Source organism: Bubalus bubalis, chromosome 11 (genome assembly GCF_019923935.1).
Source record: "Bubalus bubalis isolate 160015118507 breed Murrah chromosome 11, NDDB_SH_1, whole genome shotgun sequence".
NCBI lineage: Eukaryota > Metazoa > Chordata > Mammalia > Artiodactyla > Bovidae > Bubalus > Bubalus bubalis.
Window position 1 is genome coordinate 69182666 of NC_059167.1, and position 25023 is coordinate 69207688.

At 41.6% G+C, this 25023-nt stretch overlaps 1 protein-coding gene across 8 annotated transcripts in view; it reads left to right on the forward strand.

Annotated features, from left to right (window-relative positions):
• The window catches only part of RASGRP1 (RAS guanyl releasing protein 1), a 216770-nt gene that overhangs the window by 182527 nt on the left and 9220 nt on the right, over positions 1-25023 (forward strand). For 5 of the 8 annotated variants that reach the window (XM_044925228.2, XM_025295938.3, XM_006073016.4 and 2 more), the window contains 12 exons: positions 6685-6747; positions 7108-7239; positions 9090-9243; positions 10573-10746; positions 11778-11894; positions 16088-16363; positions 17794-17874; positions 20932-21036; positions 22015-22124; positions 22913-23057; positions 23724-23760; positions 24464-24616. In XM_044925228.2, coding sequence (XP_044781163.1) covers positions 6685-6747; positions 7108-7239; positions 9090-9243; positions 10573-10746; positions 11778-11894; positions 16088-16363; positions 17794-17874; positions 20932-21036; positions 22015-22124; positions 22913-23057; positions 23724-23760; positions 24464-24616 — 1547 coding nt within the window. Of the gene's footprint in view, positions 1-6678; positions 6748-7107; positions 7240-9089; positions 9244-10572; positions 10747-11777; positions 11895-16087; positions 16364-17793; positions 17875-20931; positions 21037-22014; positions 22125-22912; positions 23058-23723; positions 23761-24463; positions 24617-25023 lie in introns of all 8 variants that reach the window. The other 3 variants (XM_044925231.2, XM_006073017.4, XM_044925230.2) reach the window with 3 other exon arrangements.

Consider the following 25023-nt stretch of genomic DNA (forward strand, 5'->3'; position numbering starts at 1 on the left):
GCCCCACTGAGGCACGCTCTTTGTGACCTTGGGGGGCTCTGCCCTCCTGAGTGATGTTCTGTGTGCCCACAGGCTTGGCCCTCAGGTGAAGACCGACGGGGTTCACAGATCCTGCTGCGCAGTGTAGCCGGCACTGAGCACAGGGGAACAGACGGGTGAAGAGAAGGATGGGGAGCAACCAGGAGAAAGACGGACTCCACGATAAGAGGCACCGTGTTGATTTATGTGTCCACCCAGTTGTTTTAGAAGAAAAGTGGGTCTTTTTGTGTGCCTTACTCATTCATAAGGAAGAAGTTAAAAATTTCAACTACTAGATCAAATAATAAAAATAGACTCTAGAACATTTTCCCTTGAATATGCCTTATGCTTGACTCTCTTTGCACTGAAGGGATGAATAACATGTGTCATAAAGAAATATAAAATCATCTCATTCTCATTCCTCTCTTTTGTGCCCAAAGAAAGGCAAGGATTGGAACCATTCACTTCAGGAAATTTACCTGGGCTTATTTTTTATATTGATTACCTTTGTTGATGTGTGTATGTGTGTGTGGTTTTATGTTTCGTGTTTCTGTTTGGTTTTCATGCCCTTAAGGATAGATTTTATAAACAGTAAGTCTATCAAAAGTTAGGTTTTTTAAGTTAAACTCCTTTTATGAAAAGTACAAATTTCACAGTCATAGTTTTTCTTTAGGGGTTCAAGTTTAGCTTGCAAATCTTGTTCTTTTCATAGGTCTAGAGTGTCCCTCTAAGCACTTGTAGGGACCTTTAAAAATGTTTAATTAAAATAATGCCAATTAATTAAATACTTGCAATGGTTTTAAACTGCAACTTGGATTTTATTTTTTATTCCAGGTTTCTTTTTTTGAGATAAAGTTGACTTAAAGCACTATAAAACTTTAAGGTTTAAAGCATGATTTGTAAGTTTAGTGAATATTTATCATCTCATATAGATACAAAATTGAAAATAGATGAAAGTTTTATTGTGATGATAACTTAAGAGTTTATCCTCTTAGCAGCTTTCACATATACTATAGAGCAGTGTTAATTATGTTTATCATGTTGTACATTACATCTCTAGTACTTATTTGTCTTATAACTGGAAGTTTGTACCTTTTGAGTGCCTTCATACATTCCCCCCTTTTTCCACCGCCTACCTCTGGTAACCACAAATCTGATTTCTTTTTTATCTGTTTTTGAAGTATCATTGACCTATGACGTTATGTTAGTTCCTGTCATGTAACAGTGATTTGATATGGCTCAGATGGTGAAGTGCCCACCTGCAATGCAGGAGATGCGAGTTTGATTCCCGGGTCAGGAAGATCCCCTGGAGAAGAGAATGGCAACCTACTCCAGTATTCTTGCCTTGAGAATTCCATGGACAGAGGAGCCTTGCAGGCTATAGTCCCTGGAGTCAACGAGTTGGATACGCTGCAACTAACACACACACGTACATTTCAAAATGATCACCACAATGAGTCTAGTTATGACATGTCATCATACAAAGATACTATGTAATTATTGACTGTATTCCCCATACAGTGCATTTCATACCCATGACTCATTTATTTTTACAAACGAAAGTTTGTACCTCTTAATCTCCTTCACTTATTTCTTTCCTCCTCTCTGGCAAACACCTGTTTGTTCTCTGTACAAATAACTCTTTTTTCATTATATTCATTTGTTTAGTGTTTTTAGATTCCATGTATAAATGAAGTACAGTATTTTTCTTTCTCTGACTGTTTTCACTTAGTGTGTACCCCCTGGGTCCATCCATGTTGTTGCAAATGGCAGAATTGTGTTCTTTTTTTATGGCTGGGTAATATTCCATTGTGTGTTTGTGTACGCCAAGTATTCTTTATTCACTCGTCTCTTGATGAACACTTGGTTTACTTCCATACCTTTGCTATTGTAAATAATGCTTCATTGAACATCATGCTCCATATATCTCTTCTCATTAATGTTTTTGTTCTCTTCAGATAAATACCCAGGAGTTCTATTTTTAATTTTTTAAGGAACCTATTTACTGTTTTCCATAGTGGCTGCACCAGTTTATATTCTTACTAGCAGTGCACAAGGGTTTCATTCTCTCCACATCTTCACCAACACTTGTCATTTGTTGTCTTTTTTATAATAGCCATTCTAACCGGTATGAGTTGATCTCTTTGTGGTTTTGATTTGCATTTTCCTGATAATTAATGATGTTGAGCATCTTTTCATGTGCTTGTTGGTCATTTGTATGTCTTCTTAGAAAAACGTCTATTCAGATCCTCTGCCTGTTTTTTAACCATTTTTTTTTATGTTGTATGAGTTATTTGTATATTTTGGATATTAACCCTTTATTGGACATACTGTTTGCAAATATTTCCATCATTTAGTAGGTGGCCTTTTCTTTTTTGTTGATAGTTTCCTTCATTTTGCAAAAGCTTTTTAGTTTGATATAATCCCACTTGTTTATTTTTGCTTTTGTTTTCCTTGCCTGAGGAGACATATCCAAAGAGCATACTTCCTATGTTTTCCTCTATAGGTTCTATGGATTTGGGGCCTTTACGTTCTTAATCAGTTTTGAATTTATTTTTGTGCATGGTGTGACTGCATAGTGCAGTTTGGTTCTTTTGCATGGAGCTGTCCAGTTTGCCCAGTAACATCTATTGAAGACTGTCTTTTCTCCATTGTATATTCCTGCTTCCTTTGTTTTAGATTAATTGACTGTAAGTTTCAAAGTTATTTTCTGGGTTCTCTCTTCTGTTCCATTGATCTAGACGTTTGTTTTTATACCAATACTATACCGTTTTGATGACTGTAGCTTTGTAGTTTGTCTGAAGTCAGGAAGCATGATAACTCCACCTGTGTTGTTCTTTCTCAAGATTGTTCGGGTTGTTCAGGATCTTTTGTGTTTTCTTAGAAATTTTAGAATCGTTTTAATTCTGATAAAAATGCCATTTGTTTTTTGATAAGGATTACATTGAATCTATAGACTGATGGGTAGTATGGTCATCATAACAACATTCTTCTAATCCGTGAACATAAGTATCCCTTTCCATCTGTTCTGTCATCTTCAATTTTTTTCATCAGTGTCTTAAAGTTTTCTGAGTATGAGTCTTTTACCTCTATAGTTAGATTTATTCCTATATATTTTATTCATTTTTGATGTGATTGTAAATGATAGTTTTCTTAATTTCTCTTTCTCATAGTTCCTTGTTAGTATATAGAAATTCAACAGATTTCAATAATTTTGTACCCTGCACCTTTACCAAATTTATTGATGAGCTTTAGTAGTTTTTGGTGGCATCTTTAGGCTTTTCTCTGTATAGTATTATGTCATCTTCAAACAGTGAGAGTTTTAAATTCTTCCTTTCCAAGTTGGATTTCTTTAATTTCTTCTTACTGTCTGATTGCTGTGGCTGGATTCTAATACCATGTTGAATAAAAGTGGTGAGAGTGAGCATCTTTTGTCTTGTTCCTGCTTTAAGGAGCTTAATGCTTTAAGCTCTTCAGCCATTGAGTATATTAGCTATGGACTTGTCATATATGGCATATATGTTGAGGTATGTTCCTTCATTACTCACACTGTGGAGAGTTTTATCATAAAAGGATGTTGAATTTTCTCAAATATTTTTTCTGCATCTATTGAAATGATCATATGATTTTTATTCTTCAATTTGTCAACTGACTGATTTGTGGAGACTGAACTGTCCTGGCACCCATTGGATAAATTCAAATTAATCATCATATATAATTCTTTTAATATATGGTTGAATTTGATTTTCTAATGTTTGTTGAGGATTTTTTCATCTGTGTTCATCATATTTTTATCAGTGATGTTGGCCTGTAATTTTCTTTTTATGTGAACTTTTTGTCTGATTTTGGTATCAGGGTGGTGCTGGTCTCATAGAATGAGTTAGGAAGTATTCCTTCCTCTGGAACTTGTTAGAATATTTGAGAAGGATAGGTGTTCACTCTTTTCTAAATATTTGGTAGAATTCACCTGTAAAGCCATCTGGTTCTGAACTTTTGTTCATTGTATTGTTTTAAATTACTGATTCAGTTTTGTTATTGGTAATTGGTCTGCTCATATTTTCTGTTCTTGATTCTGTCCTGGGAAATTGTATATTTCTAGGAATTTGTACATTTCTTCTAAGTTGTCAAATTTACTGTCATATAGTTGTAATCTTTTATGATCTTTTGCATTTTACTGGTACTCGTTGTAACTTCTTTTTCATCTCTGATTTTATTGATTTGGGCCCTCTCCATTTTTTTTAAGTCTAGAAAGGTTTACCAGTTTTATCTTTGAAAAAAAAAACAAAACAGCTCTTAGTTTCATTGATCTTTCCTATTGTTTTTAGTCTCTATTTCATTTATTTCTGCTGATCTTTATAATTTCTTTCCTTCTACTAAGTGGGTTGTGTTTGTTTTTCTCTTGTTCCTTTAGGTTTAAGGTTAGGTAATTTATTTGAGATTTTTGTTTGTTTCCTAAGATGAGCTTGTGTCACTATAAACTTCCTTCTGGGAACTGCTTTTGCTGCATCCCATAGATTTTGTGGTTTTGTTCCCATTTGTCTCCAGGTATTTTTTTGATTTGTTCTTGATTTCTTTGGTGATCCATTAGTTGTGTGGTAGCATATTATTTAGTCTCCACACATTTGTGATTTTTGAGTTGTTTGTTTTTGTTTTTTTTTTATAGCTGATTTCTAATCTTACAGTATTGTGGTCAGAAAAAATACTGGGTATTTCAGTTTTCTTAAATTTACTGAGATTCATTTTGTGGCCTAGCCTGTGATGCATCCTGGAGAATGTTCCGTTTGCATTTGAAAAATGTATGTATTCTGCTGCTTTTGGATGGAATGTTCTCTATATATCTTAGCACATCTAGGTTAATGTTTCACTTAAGGCCAGTGTTTCCTTACTGATTTTTTTGTTGGATGATGTTCATTGATATAAGGGTGTTAAAATCCCCTATTACTATTGTTTTATTGTCAATTTCTTGCTTTATGTCTGTTAACATTTTCTGTGTATGTTTAGGTGCTCTTATGTTTGGTGCATATATGTCTACAATTATATCCTCTTCTTGGATTGACCCCTTGGTTACTCTGTAATGTTCTTCTGTATCTTGTTACAGTCTTTGTTTTAAAGTCTGATATAAGAATCACTGCCGTGGCTTTCTTTTAATTTCCATTTGCATGGAATACCTTTTTTCATCCCCTAACTTTCAGTCTGATTCTGAAGTGCATCTCTTGTAGGCAGCATATATGTGGATCTTGCTTTTGTATTCATTCAGCCACTCTGTGTCTTTTGTTTGAAACATTTATTCCATTTACATTTAAAGTAATTATTGATAGTATATACTTATATAATTATGAATTTTATATTTTATATTTTTAAAACTATTTCAAGGACCTTTTTGAATTCTAAATAGGCTTGTAACTTCAATAGATTAAAATTATAAACAGTAAAGCTGACATCTTAGGTGTTTCAAAGCTATGCATAAACTTAGTAAGGTTTGAATTTAAAATTTAAGAGGAAAGCCTTAATTGTATATTCCAAATTGAAGTTTCACAGCTATCATTCTAATATGCTCTTAAATACTACAGGTATGTAAGATTTCAAAATACACAGACTCCTTCCTAATTAAAAAAAAAAAGTAATAAGCTTTGGACTGTTTTTTACTTTACTGTATCTACATCTGTGTTTTCCAAGGGTTAAAACATGCATACCCAGTGAATGAAGACTGCTCAGCCCCAGTTAATTGAGACATCTGCTGGCTGCTCAGTGGAGTCCCTTCAGGGACCTGCTGGAATTCACAGAGTTCTGGGTGGTTTTTAAGAGAAAGAGGGCAGTGGCTTGTATAGCACACAGCCCGCATAGTATTCCTCAGTATGTTGATAGAACAGAGTACAACCACACAGCTTCATCACTGGATTAGATTTTGCATTTCTTTGACCTTGGCAATAAATGTATGTTCTTTCCATATATCACTAGAGACATGTGAACTTGGTGGACTTTTGCTCTTCTTTCATGTTCTTAGGATGGCATCATTCTCATAGAATATTCCCAGTGATATTGACCCTTCACATGCTCTCCAACTGTATTTGGGTCATTCATATAACTTTTTATGACTTGCCATTACAACCTGTAAGATCAGTCTACTGACACCCACTATGCATATATTATCATTTTCCTATTATTGCTTGGATTTTCATTATAATATATCTGAATATTTATTCCTTCTTTTTTTTCTTATTCACTGCATAGGGTGTTTTTTTGTTTTAAATCAGTTGCTGGAAAGAAAAGAAGGGGCCCTTCTTTTTAGCTTGTTTTCTCTGGCAGACTAGACTCCTAGTCTTGGATGTGGGCAGAGGCACCTCTTCACTTCTTACAGATCATTTTGCTGGGGCCTTGCTGTGCTGGTGACTTCCTCCTTCTGTAGAGGCGATGCTGTGGCATTCTTCATAAGCCTCTTCAGCATGGGCTAGATAAAGTCACAACCTTTGCCCTTCTAGGTGATAATAAGCATACACCTACACACATAAAGTTGGTTTTATCCTGGGTCCAGAGATGTAAGAAAACATTTTAATTAAAAGAAAATTTTAGGAGGGCTGGGGGAGGGCAGTTTTAGCAAATCTTCCAAAGATAAGAAGTTGCTTGGTTTTTATAAGAGGCTTCCATTTCCCTTAACCACAGCCCTACCTATAAGGATGCCTTGGCAAAGAATTCACCAGGGCTTTGCCTGAAGATCTGCTATTTTGTAAGGTAACATTTCTGCATACATTTGGGACTTTGTGGGGTGGGTGAAATGAAAGAGCCACATGTTGTGCCTAAATCTTTTGTCATGGCTTCTCAGATTATGATTCACTTTAGCATAGCATAGCATTTGATATGGGCAGGTGTGGGGGCCCACAGATGATTGTCAGTGGGTGGTTTTCTTCTCTTCCCCCTACCCCAACTCCAGCTCCTTATATTCTGTAGAGAGAAATATATAGTCTTTATTTCCAGGGATACAGGACAAATCAGCCCCTGTCTTTTTCTGAGTCCTTCTTGTGGGAAGAACCTACCAAAATGTGAATCCTTGGCTTCAGTTTTGGCTTATGTTTTGTGACTCCCACCATGTAGGTACTGGATAACAGAATTCTGGATCATGTTTAAGATGGATACCAGCCTGGCAAGCACCATGGAGGAGTTTCAGGAACTGGTGAAAGCAAATGGTGAGGAGCTCCACTGCCGCCTGATTGACACAACGCAAATGTGAGTATCCTATCTTTCGAAACCACCTCCCTCCTGTGATATAACCCAGGCTGCTCAGCAAGGCTCTGTGTCCTGCTGTGACCCAAGAAGGCTTCAGGCAGATTCAGTGGCTTTACCAAAGAGAAAAGCCTGCCATGTACCAGGAAAGCAGAGAAGTCCCTGGTGATAATGCTGTATGTGGCTTATATCTGAGAGCAGGAAAAAGAAGTCTCAGTGAAAAGGAAATCAGGTAGCAAGATGCTGATTAAAATTTATACAAATCCTAAGAAACTGAAAGTACAGTGACTAAATTGGTGCTTCTTCAGCAGCCAATGCCTGGAGGCACCCTGAACTTACAAATACAGAAGGCACTGCTAGAAAATGGATCCTGCAGAGGGTTTATAACATACATGGTACATTTGCGAGAGACACTCCAATCTGTGCAGAGGTGGAAAAGTACTCAGGAATATTTCATATTGTTCCTTGGGATTTCTCATTTATGAGATGGTCCCAGTCTGAAAAAATGAATGCCTGTCCTAATTTGGGGGGAGGAGAGTACACGCATTGTCTGCTAAGGTTTTCATAATGTGGTTGCTTTATTTTAGAATAATACAGATCCCGAGGATATAGAATTCTAGTGCTGAAATGTATTTTAAAGATGTTTTATCTTGGGAAACTGAGGCTCAGCAAGACTGGCTCGTCTGGGGACACAGAGCTAGTTGAGTTAATGACAGAGCAGAAGCTGGACTATGAGAGCCCCTAGTGCCTTGTGCCACGGCCACATAGAAATGATTTCCAAATCACGTACAAGAGTCCCACTTAAATCTCCTTTGCAGGTTGGACTCTCTGAACTTCTTTCCTTAGAACTGTAACAACATGAAAGATAAAAGAAGGTTTTGCAATAGCAACATCGTCATTTTTAAAATGCAGCACACAGGGCCTGGGACAGTTTTGAAACCCTGACTTCCTTGTCCCCTAGCTGACTTTCCTCTACCAATATTTTCCAAAGTATGTTCTTTAGGAATTAGTCAGTGGGATGTTGCCTGACCAGATATACTTGAGAAATAGTGAACTGAACTTCCCTTTTGCGATGCATCTCAGAGTCTATAATGTGCTCTTTGGCTAAAGGGGCTGCCGAATTTGTAGCATTTCCCAAACTTGTCTGACCATAGAACCCTTTTGTCAGGAGACAAGGTTCTCAGGAATCCCTGTTTGGGAAACACAGCCTGCAACCTGCTACCTTTCTCTTTGCTTCCTTAGTGAAGGAAACTGAATAAGAAATATGTGGATCGATTACAAGAAAATGTGTGTGGGGCCAACTCTGGAGTTAGCTAGGCTTCCTTGGTCATTTCATTTCCTGGGGACATTTGAGGAAAATGTCACAAGTCTGCCCAGAGGGACCGTGTGTTCCTACACATGACTCCCCAGCATGGCACCTCCTCTCTGTGCTCTTCTGGCATGGAAACTGCCCCCAAACCTTGAGATTTCCAACCAGATAGAGTCCCCATCACCCTCATGAGATTAAGGAACACACAGTGGACATGGAGAGAACATATGTGACGGGGCCAGGACTTGAAGGCCAGGGCACCGTGACCAGTGCGTTGTTCCCACTTCCTTAAGATCAGCATGTTTTACCCAGTTCCCATGGTACATTCAGAAGGCTCATGGGAACCATCCAGGCTCCCTAGCTGTCACCACAGGAAAAGCTGATTAAAGGACACTGTTAATACATTGTTTTGGCCCTGGAAAGTTAGCTAATGGTGCTTTGCATATTCTTGTGAGAAACGTTCATGGATTTACTTGCATTAGAAAAGCAATTTTGATTTATTCTTTTCCCCCATCTTCTCCCTTTTCACTTTTACTCACAAAAGCAATGCCCGTGACTGGTCCAGGAAACTGACCCAAAGGATAAAATCGAACACCAGCAAGAAGCGGAAAGTCTCCCTGCTCTTTGACCATCTGGAGCCAGAAGAACTGTCTGAGCACCTCACTTTCCTAGAGTTCAAGTCCTTCCGGAGGATATCGGTATGTACCAAGGGGCTGGAGAAAAGCTGCCCTGCGACAGCTCTGAGAGTAAGCAGAGGAATTCAACAGGCCGCCCACCTCATCCCCGTGAAGACCCCTCTGGGCTGGTGGGCTTTCCTGTCAGGCTGTGTGTAGGTGGGCAAGTCAGGGCACACTGCTGGGCTGTGTTCCTTCTGCTCCACTCCCCGCTCCACCCTCCAAGCCCACCTTCCCCTCCCCACCCCTCATTCAGGTGGTAGTACTATGCACACACGATGCCTTGTGCACGTGAGTGTACACACAAGACGTGTGCACACGTGCACACACACACACACACACATTTTTCCCCTGATAATCATCAGTCTTTCAGAAATTTTCTTTAAAATTTTCCTCTCCCAAAATGAGGATAAGTCCTGTAAGAGTTTGAATTCATTCTAGAATAGGCTTTGGATGGCTGGGGGAAATTTCAAAATAAATCAGTGGCTACTGGTCTAGTTCAGAATTTACCTAAACTCTGGAAGTGCTGCTGACATGCCCCACAGTCACCCCTGATCCTAGAGATAAACTCTGCTGACCGAGACCTTGCTCCTTGAAACTCTATATGTGATACCAAAGAACACCTCCATGCAAGAGAACTCGCTTCCATTGAAGCCAACAGAGCTTCATTGGAGAGAGAGAAAGTGAGTGACATAATAGATTTTGGATTATCTTTGTTTTTCCCCTTCAGCAGCAGAGCTGGAACTAGTATTGAGATTTTTCTTTTATACTGTACTAGTTAGAGTTTAAACAAGATCATATCCATATCTGCTCAGCATAATATTTGGGTTAACTAGTATATGTACGGAGAAGGCAATGGCACCCCACTCCAGTACTCTTGCCTGGAAAATCCCATGGACGGAGGTGCCTGGTAGGCTGCAGTCCATGGGGTCGCTAGGAGTCAGACACGACTGAGCAACTTCACTTTCACTTTTCACTTTCATGCACTGGAGAAGGAAATGGCAACCCACTCCAGTGTTCTTGCCTGGAGAATCCCAGGGACGGGGAGCCTGGTGGGCTGCCGTCTATGGGGTCGCACAGAGTCGGATACGACTGAAGCGACTTAGCAGCAGCAGCAGCAGCAGTATATGTACACATCCATTTATGCCTAATGACTTTTGATGTAGAGGGGCATGCTGTGCGTGGAATAAGAAAGATGTCCTTCCTGCCGTCCTTGCTGGCAGGAAAGGAGAGGAGGCCCAAGAGTTCCTCTGTCCCTTAGCAGATTCTGGCCATCAGCTTAGCAGGGGCAGCATGCCCCTCAGGTCTCTAGGAGTGCAGGAGCGCAGTCCTGATGAGTTTCTTTTTCCCCAGTTCTCTGATTATCAGAATTACCTTGTGAACAGCTGCGTGAAGGAGAACCCCACCATGGAGCGGTCCATTGCTCTGTGCAACGGCATCTCCCAGTGGGTGCAGCTGATGGTTCTCAGCCGTCCCACCCCCCAGCTCCGAGCTGAAGTCTTCATCAAGTTCATCCAGGTGGCTCAGGTGAGTGACTGGATGAAGACTTGAGGCCTGGGCTACCAGGTAAATTACTCCCTCTCCCCTCAGCCTAGTCTGTCCTTGAGAGCTGCTTTCCCCTCATGAATCTCCTGGTGGGGTTTGTGCACCTTCACCTGTCCTCAGATCTCGATATGATGACTTTTCTACATCCCACATGAGATCAGTATGGAGAGGGCCATGTAGGCCATCTTCAGAGTTAGGGTACAGCTTTAGTTCTGTTTAAATCTTTAACACGTTTCTGAAGATGCTTACCAGCCAACTTTGTTTTACCTAATGTGGTCCACTTAGCAAAGGAAAGGGTAATTCAGATTTCAGTATAGCTGGGCCAGCTTGATTTAGGTCTGTGAGCCCAAGTTATGTTGAATGGCTGGGTTTAGTGTTTGAGGAGTATGTTTTAAGCATTTGATAAGAGAAAAGCAGATACTATGAACACATATCTGAAACTTCACAGAGATTCTAGCACTCTATCCCAGTTAGTTACAGTCCTGTTTAAGCCATGGTGTTGCCCTCAAAAATAAAACAGTCTGGTTACTTTGGGGTAAAGGATATAAAAGATTACACTGAATAATATATTTTTCTAGCTTTAGATGTTCTAAACCAGTGTTTCTTAAAGTGTGGTACGTGGACCACTTGCTCTGATATTAACTAGAGGTATGTTAAAATCATAGATCCCTAAAGCTCAGCCCCAGATCCAGGGAATCTAAACATCAGGACTTGGGTCCAGAATCTTTGTGTTAAACAAGTACTTTGGATGTTTCTTAGAAACCACTGATGTAGAGAGTTGTCTGCAGACCAGCTGAAATGAAAGGAAGAAGATGGGATGCTTTGCTAGATTTGGGATCTGCTGGTCTAGAACTAAGCCCGAGAAAAGAAATGTTTGGAAAACTGCGATACCTGATCACTAGCCTTTGGCCAGAATTAGGAATACTCATAGCACAGAGACAAGAGACAGCCTCAAGCTCCCACATAACTGACATGTGCAGTGACTCTGCTAGCATCTGTTTTCTGTGTCACAGAAGCTCCATCAGCTGCAGAACTTCAATACATTGATGGCCGTGATCGGAGGATTATGTCACAGCTCTATTTCCAGGCTCAAGGAGACAAGTTCACATGTCCCGCATGAAATCAATAAGGTCAGTGCTCCTGTCTCCTCTAGGGCCCTTCAGCAGCATTCCTAGGACCAGTGTCAGCATGTCCTCCTTGAGGGGCAACCCAGAGAGCATTTCCAAGCCACGCCATCCCTTTTTTAACAAGGCAGATACCCAGGAGAGAACCCCTTAAGAAAACCCACAGGGTGGGGACGTCACAGATTTGCGGGTGACTGAGTCAGTCTAGCCACAGTGTTACTGCCCCCATTCCCGCTGGTGATGTGGAACGTGTGCCTCTTTTCCATGCGCCTTGGCCACTGAGTGTCCAGAGCCACCGTCTTTAGCCCTGACTCCCTTGCTTGAGCAAGGAACCGTGGTGGCTCAGTGACCGGAGCTCAGTTTGCAGGTCAAGTGAGGTTATATAGTGACACGTTAGAAATCTAACTAGCCACAAACCTTGGAGAGTGCCATTCTGGAAAGCTGAATTTTCCCAGATAGTTGGAAATAAGCTTTTCAGGTACGATTTTGTAATAGGTGGTATTTTATTGGTATTTATTAAGTGTCCTATGTACTTTCCTACATTAGATTTTATCGAGACTTTAATCCTTTATGATACAGGACTATTATTATACATATAAACCATTATGATATAGTGCAGATATAAATGCAGCTATATATAATATAGGTTTGATGATGACTGCTCTGAGTATTTCATCTCATCTGGCCTTTCTTACTGAACTCAAACCCCAGCCCCCACCTCCAAGCTGACACAGAAGGAGACTCTCAGGGAAGAGATATCTTAGCCTCAATGTCTCATCTGCTTTTCCCAGATGTTCACCCTTTCAGGAAGTCTCTTATTAACCATCCCTGCTCTCACAACACTGGGACTGGAGGATGCTGCTCCACCCACACCTTCCAGTGGTCTGATAACCTTATAATTTTTGGATCATGCTGGCTGAGACCAGGCAGAACAACTGAAGAGACACATATTGTTCCAAATCAGAGGTGACGCAGGGAGAGAATCACAGACACTAATGTGCCTTCGTGTCATATTGACAAGCTTGCTCCTCTGCAATGCTGCTGGACCTTTGGGGTGGTCTGCAGAGTGAATTCCTAAGGCCAGGGTTAAAGCTAGTGTCCCCCAGTAGTTTATTTCACTTTCTATGGGGAACAGAAAGTTCTCTACCATCTTTGCTGCTCATCTCTAGTCTTGTAAGCCTTTCCCCGACTCCACACTCCCCAGCCCTATTTGCTCAGGTGTGTGCTCTCTTGAGTGCCTGATGAACTATGGAATGAGGTTCGTGACACTGTACAGGAGACAGGGATCAAGACCATCCCCATGGAAAAGAAATGCAAAAAAGCAAAATGGCTGTCTGGGGAGGCCGTACAAATAGCTGTGAAAAGAAGAGAAACGAAAAGCAAAGGAGAAAAGGAAAGATATAAGCATCTGAATGCAGAGTTTCAAAGAATAGCAAGAAGAGATAAGCCTTCCTCAGCAATCAATGCAAAGAAATAGAGGAAAACAACAGAATGGGAAAGACTAGAGATCTCTTCAAGAAAATTAGAGATACCAAGGGAACATTTCATGCAAAGGTGGGCTCGATAAAGGACAGAAATGGTATGGACCTAACAGAAGCAGAAGATATTAAGAGGTGGCAGGAATACACAGAACTGTACAAAAAAGATCTTCACAACCCAGATAATCATGATGGTGTGATGACTCACCTAGAGCCAGACATCCTGGAATGTGAAGTCAAGTGGGCCTTAGAAAGCATCACTATGAACAAAGCTAGTGGAGGTGATGGAATTCCAGTTGAGCTATTTCAAATCCTGAAAGATGCTGTGAAAATGCTGCACTCAATATGCCAGGAAATTTGGAAAACTCAGCAGTGGCCACAGGACTGGAAAAGGTCAGTTTTCATCCCAATCCCAAAGAAAGGCAATGCCAAAGAATGCTCAAACTACCACACAATTGCACTCATCTCACATGCTAGTAGAGTAATGCTCAAAATTCTCCAAGCCAGGCTTCAGCAATACATGAACTGTAAACTTCTAGATGTTCAAGCTGGTTTTAGAAAAGGAAGAGGAACCAGAGATCAAATTGCCAACATCTGCTGGATCATGGAAAAAGCAAGAGAGTTCCAGAAAAACATCTATTTCTGCTTTATTGACTATGCCAAAGCCTTTGACTGTGTGGATCACAATAAACTGTGGAAAATTCTGAAAGTGATGGGAATCCCAGACCACCTGATCTGCCTCTTGAGAAATTTGTATGCAGGTCAGGAAGCAACAGTTAGAACTGGACATGGAATAACAGACTGGTTCCAAATAGGAAAAGGAGTACGTCAAGGCTGTATATTGTCACTGTGCTTATTTAACTTCTATGCAGAGTACATCATGAGAAACACAGGGCTGGAAGAAGCACAAGCTGGAATCAATTGCTGGGAGAAATATCAATAACCTCAGATACGCAGATGATACCACCCTTATGGCAGAAAGTGAAGAGGAACTCAAAAGCCTCTTGATGAAAGTGAAAGTGGAGAGTGAAAAAGTTGGCTTAAAGCTCAACATTCAGAAAACGAAGATCATGGCATCTGGTCCCATCACTTCATGGGAAATAGATGGGGCAACAGTGGAAACAGTGTCAGACTTTATTTTTTTGGGCTCCAAAATCACTGCAGATGGTGATTGCAGCCATGAAATTAAAAGATGCTTACTCCTTAGAAAGAAAGTTATGACCAACCTAGATAGCATACTGAAAAGCAGAGATACTACTTTGCCAACAAAGGTCTGTCTAGTCAAGGTTATGGGTTTTCCTGTGGTCATGTATGGATGTGAGAGTTGGACTGTGAAGAAGGCTGAGCGCCGAAGAATTGATGCTTTTGAACTGTGGTGTTGGAGAAGACTCTTGAGAGTCCCTTGGACTGCAAGGAGATCCAACCAGTCCATTCTGAAGGAGATCAGCCCTGGGATTTCTTTGGAAGGAATGATGCTAAAGCTGAAACTCCAGTACTTTGGCCACCTCATGTGAAGAGTTGACTCACTGGAAAAGACTCTGATGCTGGGAGGGATTGGGGGCAGGAGGAGAAGGGGACAACAGAGGATGAGATGGCTGGATGGCATCATTGACTCGGTGGACATGAGTTTGAGTGAACTCCAGGAGTTGGTGATGGACAGGGAGGCCTGGAGTGCTGCGATTCATGGGGTCGCAAAGAGTCGGACACGACTGAGCGACTGAACTGAACTGAACTGTGCTCTCTTGCAGCCTTGTGACTGTGGGAGGCTGACTCTCAGACCTCAAGTAACTTCATCAGGGAGAAATGGTGCTTCTCAGGCCACAATTTTATGACACGAATTTCCGGCACAGCGTTTAAAATGTTATTTTGTGTTGTGACATGATTGGCAGGGAGTCTCTTCTTCCTGTCTTTGCTTCTGAGAAAGCTGGTCACCACACATGGGGATGGGGTTCTGTGAACCACATGCTGACTTGAAGCAGGTGTGCTGGAAGGAGCAGCAGATGTGGCTGCTCCCTTGCCTAGCACCCTTAGGCCACAGCAGAGCACAGCCTCTAATGCAGAGTCCCCAGGCCTCCGCCTCATCCCTGTCAGGTCCTATGCCAGGAATCGGTCTATCCTGTTCAGTCTCCCTGTCCAGGGTTTCAGTCTGTGAGTGGACTGTCACCTGCTTCCTAGACATAGGCCCATCCTGAGACTCGCTGAGTGAAGGCCCACAGAGCCCAGCATAAGAAACATGAACACTCGACAGAGGACTGAAGTGCCACACTGGAAACACACCCTTCCCTGCACCAGCTGTGGGCAGCACACTTCACTTTGTCTCTGGAAGACACAAGGGAAGGGGACTGAGGACACAGTTCAGAGGCACACTTGCCATGTGCTGTATAATCGTGTACCTTTAAAAAAAAATTATCATGTGCTTGTATCACTTATTTTTTAAAAGAACAACTTTAACATAAAAATACTAAAACCTTACTTAGAATTTTCCAGCTGTGAAGTAGAGTACACCTTGCGCTTGGTAAGTCTGCTCTGTGACATGTGACGTTAAGTTGGAGCTGTCACTGGAGAGTCAGAACCTGCACCTTGAGATGGATCGCCCCATGCCTGACTCGTCAGGCACCAGGTGTGATCACGGTAGGGGCTGAGAGTAAACAGGAGGCTGCTGCAGACAGGAGAGCCCGCCTGGAGGGTGCCTGTGACCGGCTCTCCTCTTCTGTTCCGTAGGTTCTAGGTGAGATGACGGAGCTGCTGTCCTCCTGTAGAAACTACGACAACTACCGGCGTGCTTATGGGGAGTGCACCGACTTCAAGATCCCCATCCTGGGGGTGCACCTCAAGGACCTCATCTCCCTGTACGAAGCCATGCCTGACTACCTGGAGGAGGGGAAGGTGAACGTCCATAAGCTGCTGGCCCTGTACAACCACATCCATGAGTTAGTCCAGCTGCAGGAGGTGCCCCCGCCCCTGGAGGCCAACAAGGACCTGGTGCACCTGCTGACGGTGAGGCTCTGTGGAAGACTAATTACTAGCACTTCCTTATCAAATATCAGCTCAGTGAAGACTCACAAAACTCTGTGAAGTAGATACTATCATTATGTCCATTTTACGGATGGGGATTCTGAGGCAAAAATACGTAACTTGGCAGAGGCTGCACGTTATTAAGTAGCAGAGCCTGGTCTTAGACCTGGGTGGTGGGACTCCAGGGCTGTGCACCTTGAACTTCTAGAAAAGCCAGTCCTAAGCTGTCTGGGAGGAGCTGATAGCAAATCATGATACGAGACTTGGTAAGAGATGGAGACAGTGGGTTTTCATTAAAAAAACAAAAAAACAACAGTGGGGGTTGGGGGGGACATGGCAGTGAGTTAAAAAAAAAAAACAAAAAACAGGTTCATTATTTGGGTCCTGCCACCACTGGCTTAGATTCCAGAGACATTCAAGCCCAGGGCAGGTGAGCACTTGTCGTGATGCGGGAGACCAGGATGTACCCTTTGGGTGTGGCATGAGAGCAAATGAACTCGCTTCCAGACTGTGGTTTTGTAGTTCAACAGCTGTGTGACTGTGGACACAGAACTCTGTTTCCTTCTCTGTAAAATCAGAGGGGTTCATCTCTGTGATGACTTCTCACTTCTCTTTCAGTACTAAAATTGTACAACTTTTAATCTGCGATTTTTCTTTTTGCAGCATGGAATAATCACTGTAGCCTCTTCCTACCTCAGGGGACTATTCTATAGTTCCTCAGGCTTTGCATTTAGCTGGTATCTAATCCCAGCCTTTTTACTAATTGGCCAGGTGACTGTGGCTGGTCTCATCCTTAAGACAGTAACATCTGAGAAAAGAGGCACTGAAACTTAATTTTCTTGGATCACAAATTTTGTGAGGAAAGCAGTGAACATTCTTCTACCCAAAACATACATAAACTGCACTCAAAAAAATATGCATGTTTTTGAGTTCTTAACCCCCTGAAGTCCTTCCATAGAATCAGGTTAAGAACAAGATTATTTCTAAGACTGCTGTCCTCTAAAATTTTAAAGTTCTAAGATACATAAAACTCTTAATATCATTTGATAATTGTCACCTAAATGGAATTCTGTTGCTGGAATCATATTTCAATAGTATCTGGCCATGAAAACTGTCCTTTCAGTCTGCTTTGGGAGAGAACATCTGAGGTGTGGACTGTCTGACCAGATAGGGCCTTTGGTCTGGGTTCTACATAGAAGCTTAGCTATTTAACTGTAGTTTAAAAGGATCTTCTCCAAATTTAGAAACATTCTGAAGAACTAATGCTTGTCCTACTCCAGTAGTAGATGTTATATCCCCAAAACTTCGTGAATTTTTAACAAGTAACTTACAGCCTGGAAGAGGGAACACCAGGAAAGAAACACTGGCAAACAGCATCCTAGCAATTAACTCTGTTCTGCTTTGCTTGGCAGTTATCCCTAGATCTCTACTACACTGAAGATGAAATCTACGAACTTTCCTATGCCCGGGAACCCAGGAATCACAAAGCCCCAGTGAGTTTTTCATACTAAGCCTCCCATATGTAACAGGTGCTTTACAAGTTGCTCATCAAGGTCATTGATCTTGTAACAGACTTTAGTTCAGTTTAAGCAGCATATTATGTTTCCATTATGTGCCTAACATTGTGCTAGGAATAAGGAAGACCTGAGTACATATGAGGAATAGTTCCTGACCATAAAGAGCCTGCACAGTACTCAAGGGGATAAGACTCCTATGTGAACAGTAAATAACAACGTGCCATGAGTGTCAGAAGTGGGAGAATCAGTCAGTGGTTTACTAGTTAGAGAGGGGATATAGCATGGTGGGCTGGAGTGACCTTGCCCTCCTGTTGATTATAAAGCGTCTTCACATCAGTTGTTTCTCTGTATCCATTCATCTGTTCGTGGAGATTTAGGTTGCCTCCATGTCTTGGCTATTGTAAATAGTGCTGCAATCCACACTGGGGTGCATATCATATATCATTTCAGAGTATGGTTTTCTCCAGATATATGCCCAGGAGTGGGATGGCTGGATCATATAGTAGTTCTCTTTATAGTTTTTTAAGGAACATCTGTACTATTGTCTATAATGTCTGTACCAATTTACATTCCCACCAGCAGTGTAGGAGGCCGTCCTTTTCTCCCCACCTTCTTCAGCATTTATCATTGGTAGACTTTTTGAAGATGGCCATTCTGATCAGTGTGAGGTGATACCTCAAAGTCCTTTTGATTCGAACTTCTCTGATAAGTGATGTTGAATCTTTTCATGTGCTTTTTGGCTATCTCTGTGTCTTCTTTGGAGAACTATCTATTTAGATCTTCTGTCCTTTTTATAATATATATATAGGGTTTGTTTTTAAGGAGAGCTGCATGAGTTGTTTGTATAGTTGGAGATTAATCCCTTGTCACTTTTTTTTGCAAATATTTTCTCCATTTTCTCAGTTGTCTTTGGTTGTTTTGTGGTTTCCTTGCTGTGAAGAAGTTTTTAAGTTTAATTAGGTCTCCTTTGTTTTTATTTTCATTACTGTTGGAGGTGGATCAAAAAAGATATTGCTGTGATTTATGTTAATATTCTGCCTATGTTTCCCTCTAGGAGTTCTATAGAATCTGGACTTACATGTAGGTTTTTGATGCATTTTGAGTTTATTTTTGTGTATGGTGTTAGAGAATGTTCTAATTTCATTCTCTTACATGTAGCTATCCAGTTTTCCCAGCACTACTTACTGAAAAGACTTTTCTCTATTGTATATTCTTGCCTCCTTTGTGTGGGTTTATTCCTGGGCTTTCTGTTTCACTGATCTCTAGTTCTGTTTGTGCACCAGTACCATACTGTTTTGATTACTGTTGCTTTGTGGTATAGCCTAAAGTCAAGGAGTCTAATTCCTGCAGTTGGTTTTCTTCCTCAGGATTGCTTTGGCTATTTGGGATCTTTTGTATTTTCATACAAATTTTAAAGCTGTTCTAGTTCTGTGAAAAATGCCATGGGTAGCTTGGTAGGGATTGTGTTCAATCTGCAGGTTGCCTTGGGTAGTCATTGGAAGAATAGTGAATATGGCATATCTTCCCATCTGTTTGTGTCATCTTCAGTTTCTGTCTCCTTAGGCAGGTCTATGCTTAGGTATTTTATTTTTACTCTTTTTGATGCAATGGTAAATGGTATTGTTTCCCTAATTTCTCTTTCTGATCTTTCATTATTAGTGTATAGGAATGCAAGAGATTTTTGTAGTCTGAAACTTTAACAAATTCATTGACAACCTCTAGTTTTCTGGTAGAATCTTTAGGATGTTCTATGTATAGTATCATGTCCTCTGCAGTGATAGTTTTACTGATTTTCCAATTTGGATTTTTTCTCTTTTTCTTCTCTGATTGCCATGGCAAGGACTTCCATAACTGTGTTGAATGAATGTGGTGACAGTGAACATCCTTGTCTTGTTCCTGATCTTAGAGGGAATGCTTTCAGCTTTTCACCTATGAGTGAAAATGTTAGCTGTGCATTTGTCATATATAACCTTTATTATGTTGAGGTAAGTCCCTATGCCCACTTTCTGGAGAGTTTATGAGAAATGGGTGTTGAATTTTATTGAAAGCCTTTTCTGCATCTATTGAGATGATCATATGGTTTTTATTCTTCAGTTTGTTAATGTGATGTATCACATTGAGTGATTTGTGGATACTTAAGAATCTTTGTATTGCTGCTATAAATCCTACTTGATCATGCTGTATGATCCTTTTAATACATTGTTGGGTTTGGTTTGCTAGTATTGGGTTGGCCAAAAAGTTTGTATTTTTCCATAAAATGTTATGGAAATGAACTTTTTGGCCAACTCAGTATTTCATCTAGGATTTTTGCTTCTGTATTCGATATGCACCTATAATATTTGTGTGTGTGTGTGTGGTTGGTTTTGGTATCAGGGCGATGGTGGCCTCATAGATTGAGCTTGAGTCTTCCTTTCTCTACAATTTTTTGGGAAGAGCCTCAGAAAGATAGGTGTTACCTCTTTTCTAAATGTTTGATAGAAATCACCTGTGAAGACATCTGGTCCTGGACTTTTGTCTGTTGGAAGTTTTTTACATCACCATTTCAATTTTACTACTTGTGATTGGTCTGCTCATATTTCCTATTTCTTCCTAGTTCAGTCTTGGAAGACTGTATCAAAGAATGTGTCTATTTCTTTTAGGTAGTTTAACTGACATATAGTTGTTTGTAGTAGCAGTCTCTTATGATCCTTTGTATTTCTATGGTGTTAGCTGTAACTTCTCCTTTTTCATTTCTAACTTTATTGATTTGAGCCCTCTCTTCTTTTTTCCTTGATGAGTCTGGCTAAAGGTTAGAGGTTTATCAATTTTATTTTTTTATTCTTTCTCTAGTTGATTTACTCTGTCAGTAGCTTCAACAAAAAGTTTAATGGAGAGAGAACTGTTCTAGATTACGATTACATGTGGGCCCTCTGCTCCCTGCCACTGCATAGTTGACGGTTATCCCTAGATGCAACTACCAGGTAATGGGAAAAGAAAGAGCTGTAGGTTGTAAGACTGCATTATAGTTATTGGGATTTCTCAATTTCATTTTAGCCACTAACACCTTCAAAGCCACCAGTAGTAGTGGACTGGGCCTCTGGAGTATCTCCCAAGCCTGATCCAAAGACCATAAGCAAACACGTCCAGAGGATGGTGGATGTAAGTACAGCTGTGTTTCCATGCAGGCAAAAAGCAAGGTACTGCCTGGTTTAGTTTGCGGGGGGAGGAGGGGTTGGCTAGGGGAGTACCGCAGTAGAAACAGAAAGGGTAAGAAGTGTGGAACTTTCCTTCCTGAGCACAGGGAACCACTTCTCACATTGTGGCTGCAGAACAGTTCAGAAGTTACATTTTGCCAACACACTTGGGCCTCATGGAGGGAAGTGTACCTCTTAAAAGCCTAGCAAGACAGCATACATTTAAAGGCTGTGCATTGATTTGCAGGCAGAGAGGGGTTAGAAAAGCTTTAAGTTAAAGGTGATAAGGAGAATCTAAAAAGTTTGGCACTACTTGATTCAATTCACTGTGCTACATGCCTTCATATTTCTGTATTTATCCTGTGGACTATTTCCAGTGTAACAAAAGTACAAGCCAGCAAATGATGGGAGCACTTTGGACTAGGCTGCTAGAAGAAGCTACACTGCAGCCTGAGCTGTGGAGTGGAGGAAGGGCAGAGTGGAGGCAGGGGACGTCCCTTAGTGAGGGGGCACATGGGGGCGGGGCGGGGAGCGGCCTATTGACATGCTAATGGAATTGAAAGCGCCTAGCTACCCTCGACTGAGCGACTTCCCTTTCACTTTTCACTTTCCTGCATTGGAGAAGGAAATGGCAACCCACTCCAGTGTTCTTGCCTGGAGAATCCCAGGGACGGGGGAGCCTGGTGGGCTGCCGTCTATGGGGTCGCACAGAGTCGGACACGACTGAAGCAACTTAGCAGCAGCAGCAGCCACCCTCCAGATGCTGGTGCCTGCAGAGACCTGGGATGTGACTTGCCGCGTCTCTGCGGCATCTTAAGGAGCAGGTTTCCTTGTTCCTGTCACTTAGGACTGAGGAGAGGCTTTTTTCAGGTGTTCCAGCCCCTTGGTCATTTGGGTATGCTTGATTTCTCTCTTGGTAATCACCAAACACCTTTTTTCACAGTCTGTCTTCAAGAACTATGATCATGACCAGGATGGATACATTTCCCAGGAAGAATTTGAAAAGATTGCTGCAAGTTTTCCATTTTCCTTCTGTGTGATGGACAAAGACAGGTGAGAGTTTGTGCATGGGAATATGTGGTTATGAGCCTGGTGATGAGAATGCCTCATGGAGGTTCTGCTGGAAGAATCTGTAAACTCAGATATGTTTACATATGCTACTGTGGTCACTGAATGAATTTTGGAACTAAGAGAGCCATCATCAAGCAAATGCCTGTCCGGCTTCAGTTTGGACCACAATGGACCAGGAGAAAATGCATGCTTTTTTAAAATGCCTGAGTTGAGGATTCCGTAACTGCCAGTTTAGGAACAGCCAATCAAAAAAAAAAAAAAAAAGAAAAAGTTTAAATCCCTTCTTGCTTTCCTTACAAATCATGAGAAACTAATATTTATTAATATTTTGCATATTTACTTTTCTCAAGATTACATAAGTTCTATGTTGGTGGTTCTCTGTGTGAAACCAAAAGTTTGGTGGGTTCCAGCTATGTAGATGTATTGTCTAAAGCCAGAAACTACAGCATAAGGTATTTGTCTCCCTTTACCCACATTTCTATCACTTCTTTTTGAAGTCTTAATGGATAGTGGTTAAAGTAGTTAGGAGAACCAAACCTACTCTCTGGTTTAGCCAGAGAGTAACTGCAAAGATAGGTAGTGTCATCTTACCTAATTATTACATGCAACTTATGCATCCTTATTAAGGAGGGCTGTTGGAAGTAACTGTCAGGTAATACATACTGTACTACCCCTCTACCCCTCAAGGATACAAACAGAGTGAGTTTCTAAGACTAGAAGGGGTCTTGTGACCCAACTCCACTCACACCTCATCTCTCATTTGCTGGCAGGGAAGGCCTCATCAGCAGAGACGAGATCACGGCCTACTTCATGAGGGCCAGCTCCATCTACTCCAAGTTGGGCCTGGGTTTTCCTCACAACTTCCAAGAGACCACCTACCTGAAGCCCACTTTCTGTGACAACTGTGCTGGATTTGTGAGTTGTTCCTAAGAGTGCTTCAGGGTTGAACTGGGGGAGGAGTACGAGGTAGTTTAACCAGGCACAGACCTCACATACATTTTATCAACTTGTCCCAGCCTAGAGTCTAAGGAAACACCTCTGGTAACCTTGTCCTTAAATGTGTGGGTTTTACTTTTCACTCATCTTTTCCCATTTCTTCCTGACTTATTTTTCCCTCTGGTAGGTGCGGCCTCAAATAAAATGGTGAGGAAATGTTGAATTGAGGCTATCCTTTTTAAGTATTATATCCATATGCTGTTTTAGATGTTAGAAATATGAGACATCCTTCCCCCTTCAAAAGAAGTCACCTGGGTAACTGCCCCATCCCTGACCAACTTATTCCCTGACCCCAGGATTCTATATTCTTGCCCTTTAGTTTGGAGTCTCAAGAATCCTATTTGTCCTGTGATCTATCCACTGCAGAATAAGCTTTTTGAACACTTAACTCTGGCACAAACTTTTCCTGTTTTCAGTTTAAGACCAGGAGGGATAAAGACACATGAGAGATAAATGAGGTTTCCCTCCCACTTGAGGCAGAGAAGAATGCAGAAAAATAAAAGAATGGATCTCAGTGTCTAGGTTCATACCAGGTAAGATGATGGACATGCAGCACATTCTAACCATCTCCTCTTTGTCTCACAGCTCTGGGGAGTGATCAAACAAGGGTATCGGTGTAAAGGTAAGGCTCAGCTTTGTCCAGCATGTTGTCTTCCCTGGTCCTAGGGGCTCTCCTGTAAGGCATGTTTGACTCACAGCCTCATCCCCTAACTGGCTTCCCTAGAGCAGCCCTGAGAGTGACTGCCACCACAGAGAGAGGAATCCCCAGGTGACCAGTTATGCAGCCTGTTACAAGATCCTCTCTTTGCCTGGGTTGCCCTGGAAATTGGGGTGACTGCTCGATTATGTTCTCATGTGGTCATGGGTCCCCAACGACAGGCACAGAATCACTTTTGAAACAGAAGATAAGTGATTACCAAAGGCCCTTGTCAGCCTTCCTTTTACCATAGGTGTCCTTGTGACTAGAAAAGTTCAGGAGCAAAGACATTTAACTGAAAGGAAGAAAGATTAAGAACAACAGCTGGGAGCCTCTAGAGGTCTCCTTAGAGTGGGCAGTATGTGCAGGATGACCAAAAAAGACACCCCTTCTTCTGCCCAAGATAACAGGATGCCACTTCTGATTCTCAAACTCATGATAAGGGCTGTGACAAGACTGAGATCCAGGGTTGACCCAGTAAGAAGAATGCTAAGTTCATTAGAAATGTTAGATGCCCTAGCTCCAGAACTTAGGAAAGGCATATGTGACGAGAACAGTGCATGGGTGTGGCTTTGAGACGCTGGAGGAGAAAGTGGAGGACTTCCTGACCAGGGTGTCTTGTCCACAGACTGTGGGATGAACTGCCACAAACAATGCAAAGACCTGGTTGTGTTCGAGTGCAAGAAGCGAGCCAAGAACTCAACAGCTCCCACAGAGATCAGCACCTCGGTGGGGCCAACGTCCAACCTTTGCTCCTTGGGAGCCAAAGATCTGCTCCATGGTAAGCAGGCACTGGGAACATTCATCCTGGAAAATGAAGTCAGAAGAATATAGTTTTTGGGAAGCAAAGATTACCTCTATCCTTCCTACTCATATTGGAAACTATATTATGCACCTTGTGTTATTAAGAGTTCCTTGTCATCTGTGGGCACCACAGTTCTGTCACACACAATGCAGATGTTCTTAGGAGAAAGGTGGCAGAGAACAGCATGAAGGTCTGGGGACGCAGACTGAAGCCTGGGAAGGGGCTGCACCTGCAGACCATCTGTCCCCAAAGCTTTGTCCAGTAGTGAGGCTTTCCTAGAACTTCCGGGAAGAAGAATGGGTAGGTTAAACATGGGTGTACTATAGGCAACAAATGAACACTGATGTAGAAGTGCTATAAGGCAACGTCTGCTTGTAATGAAA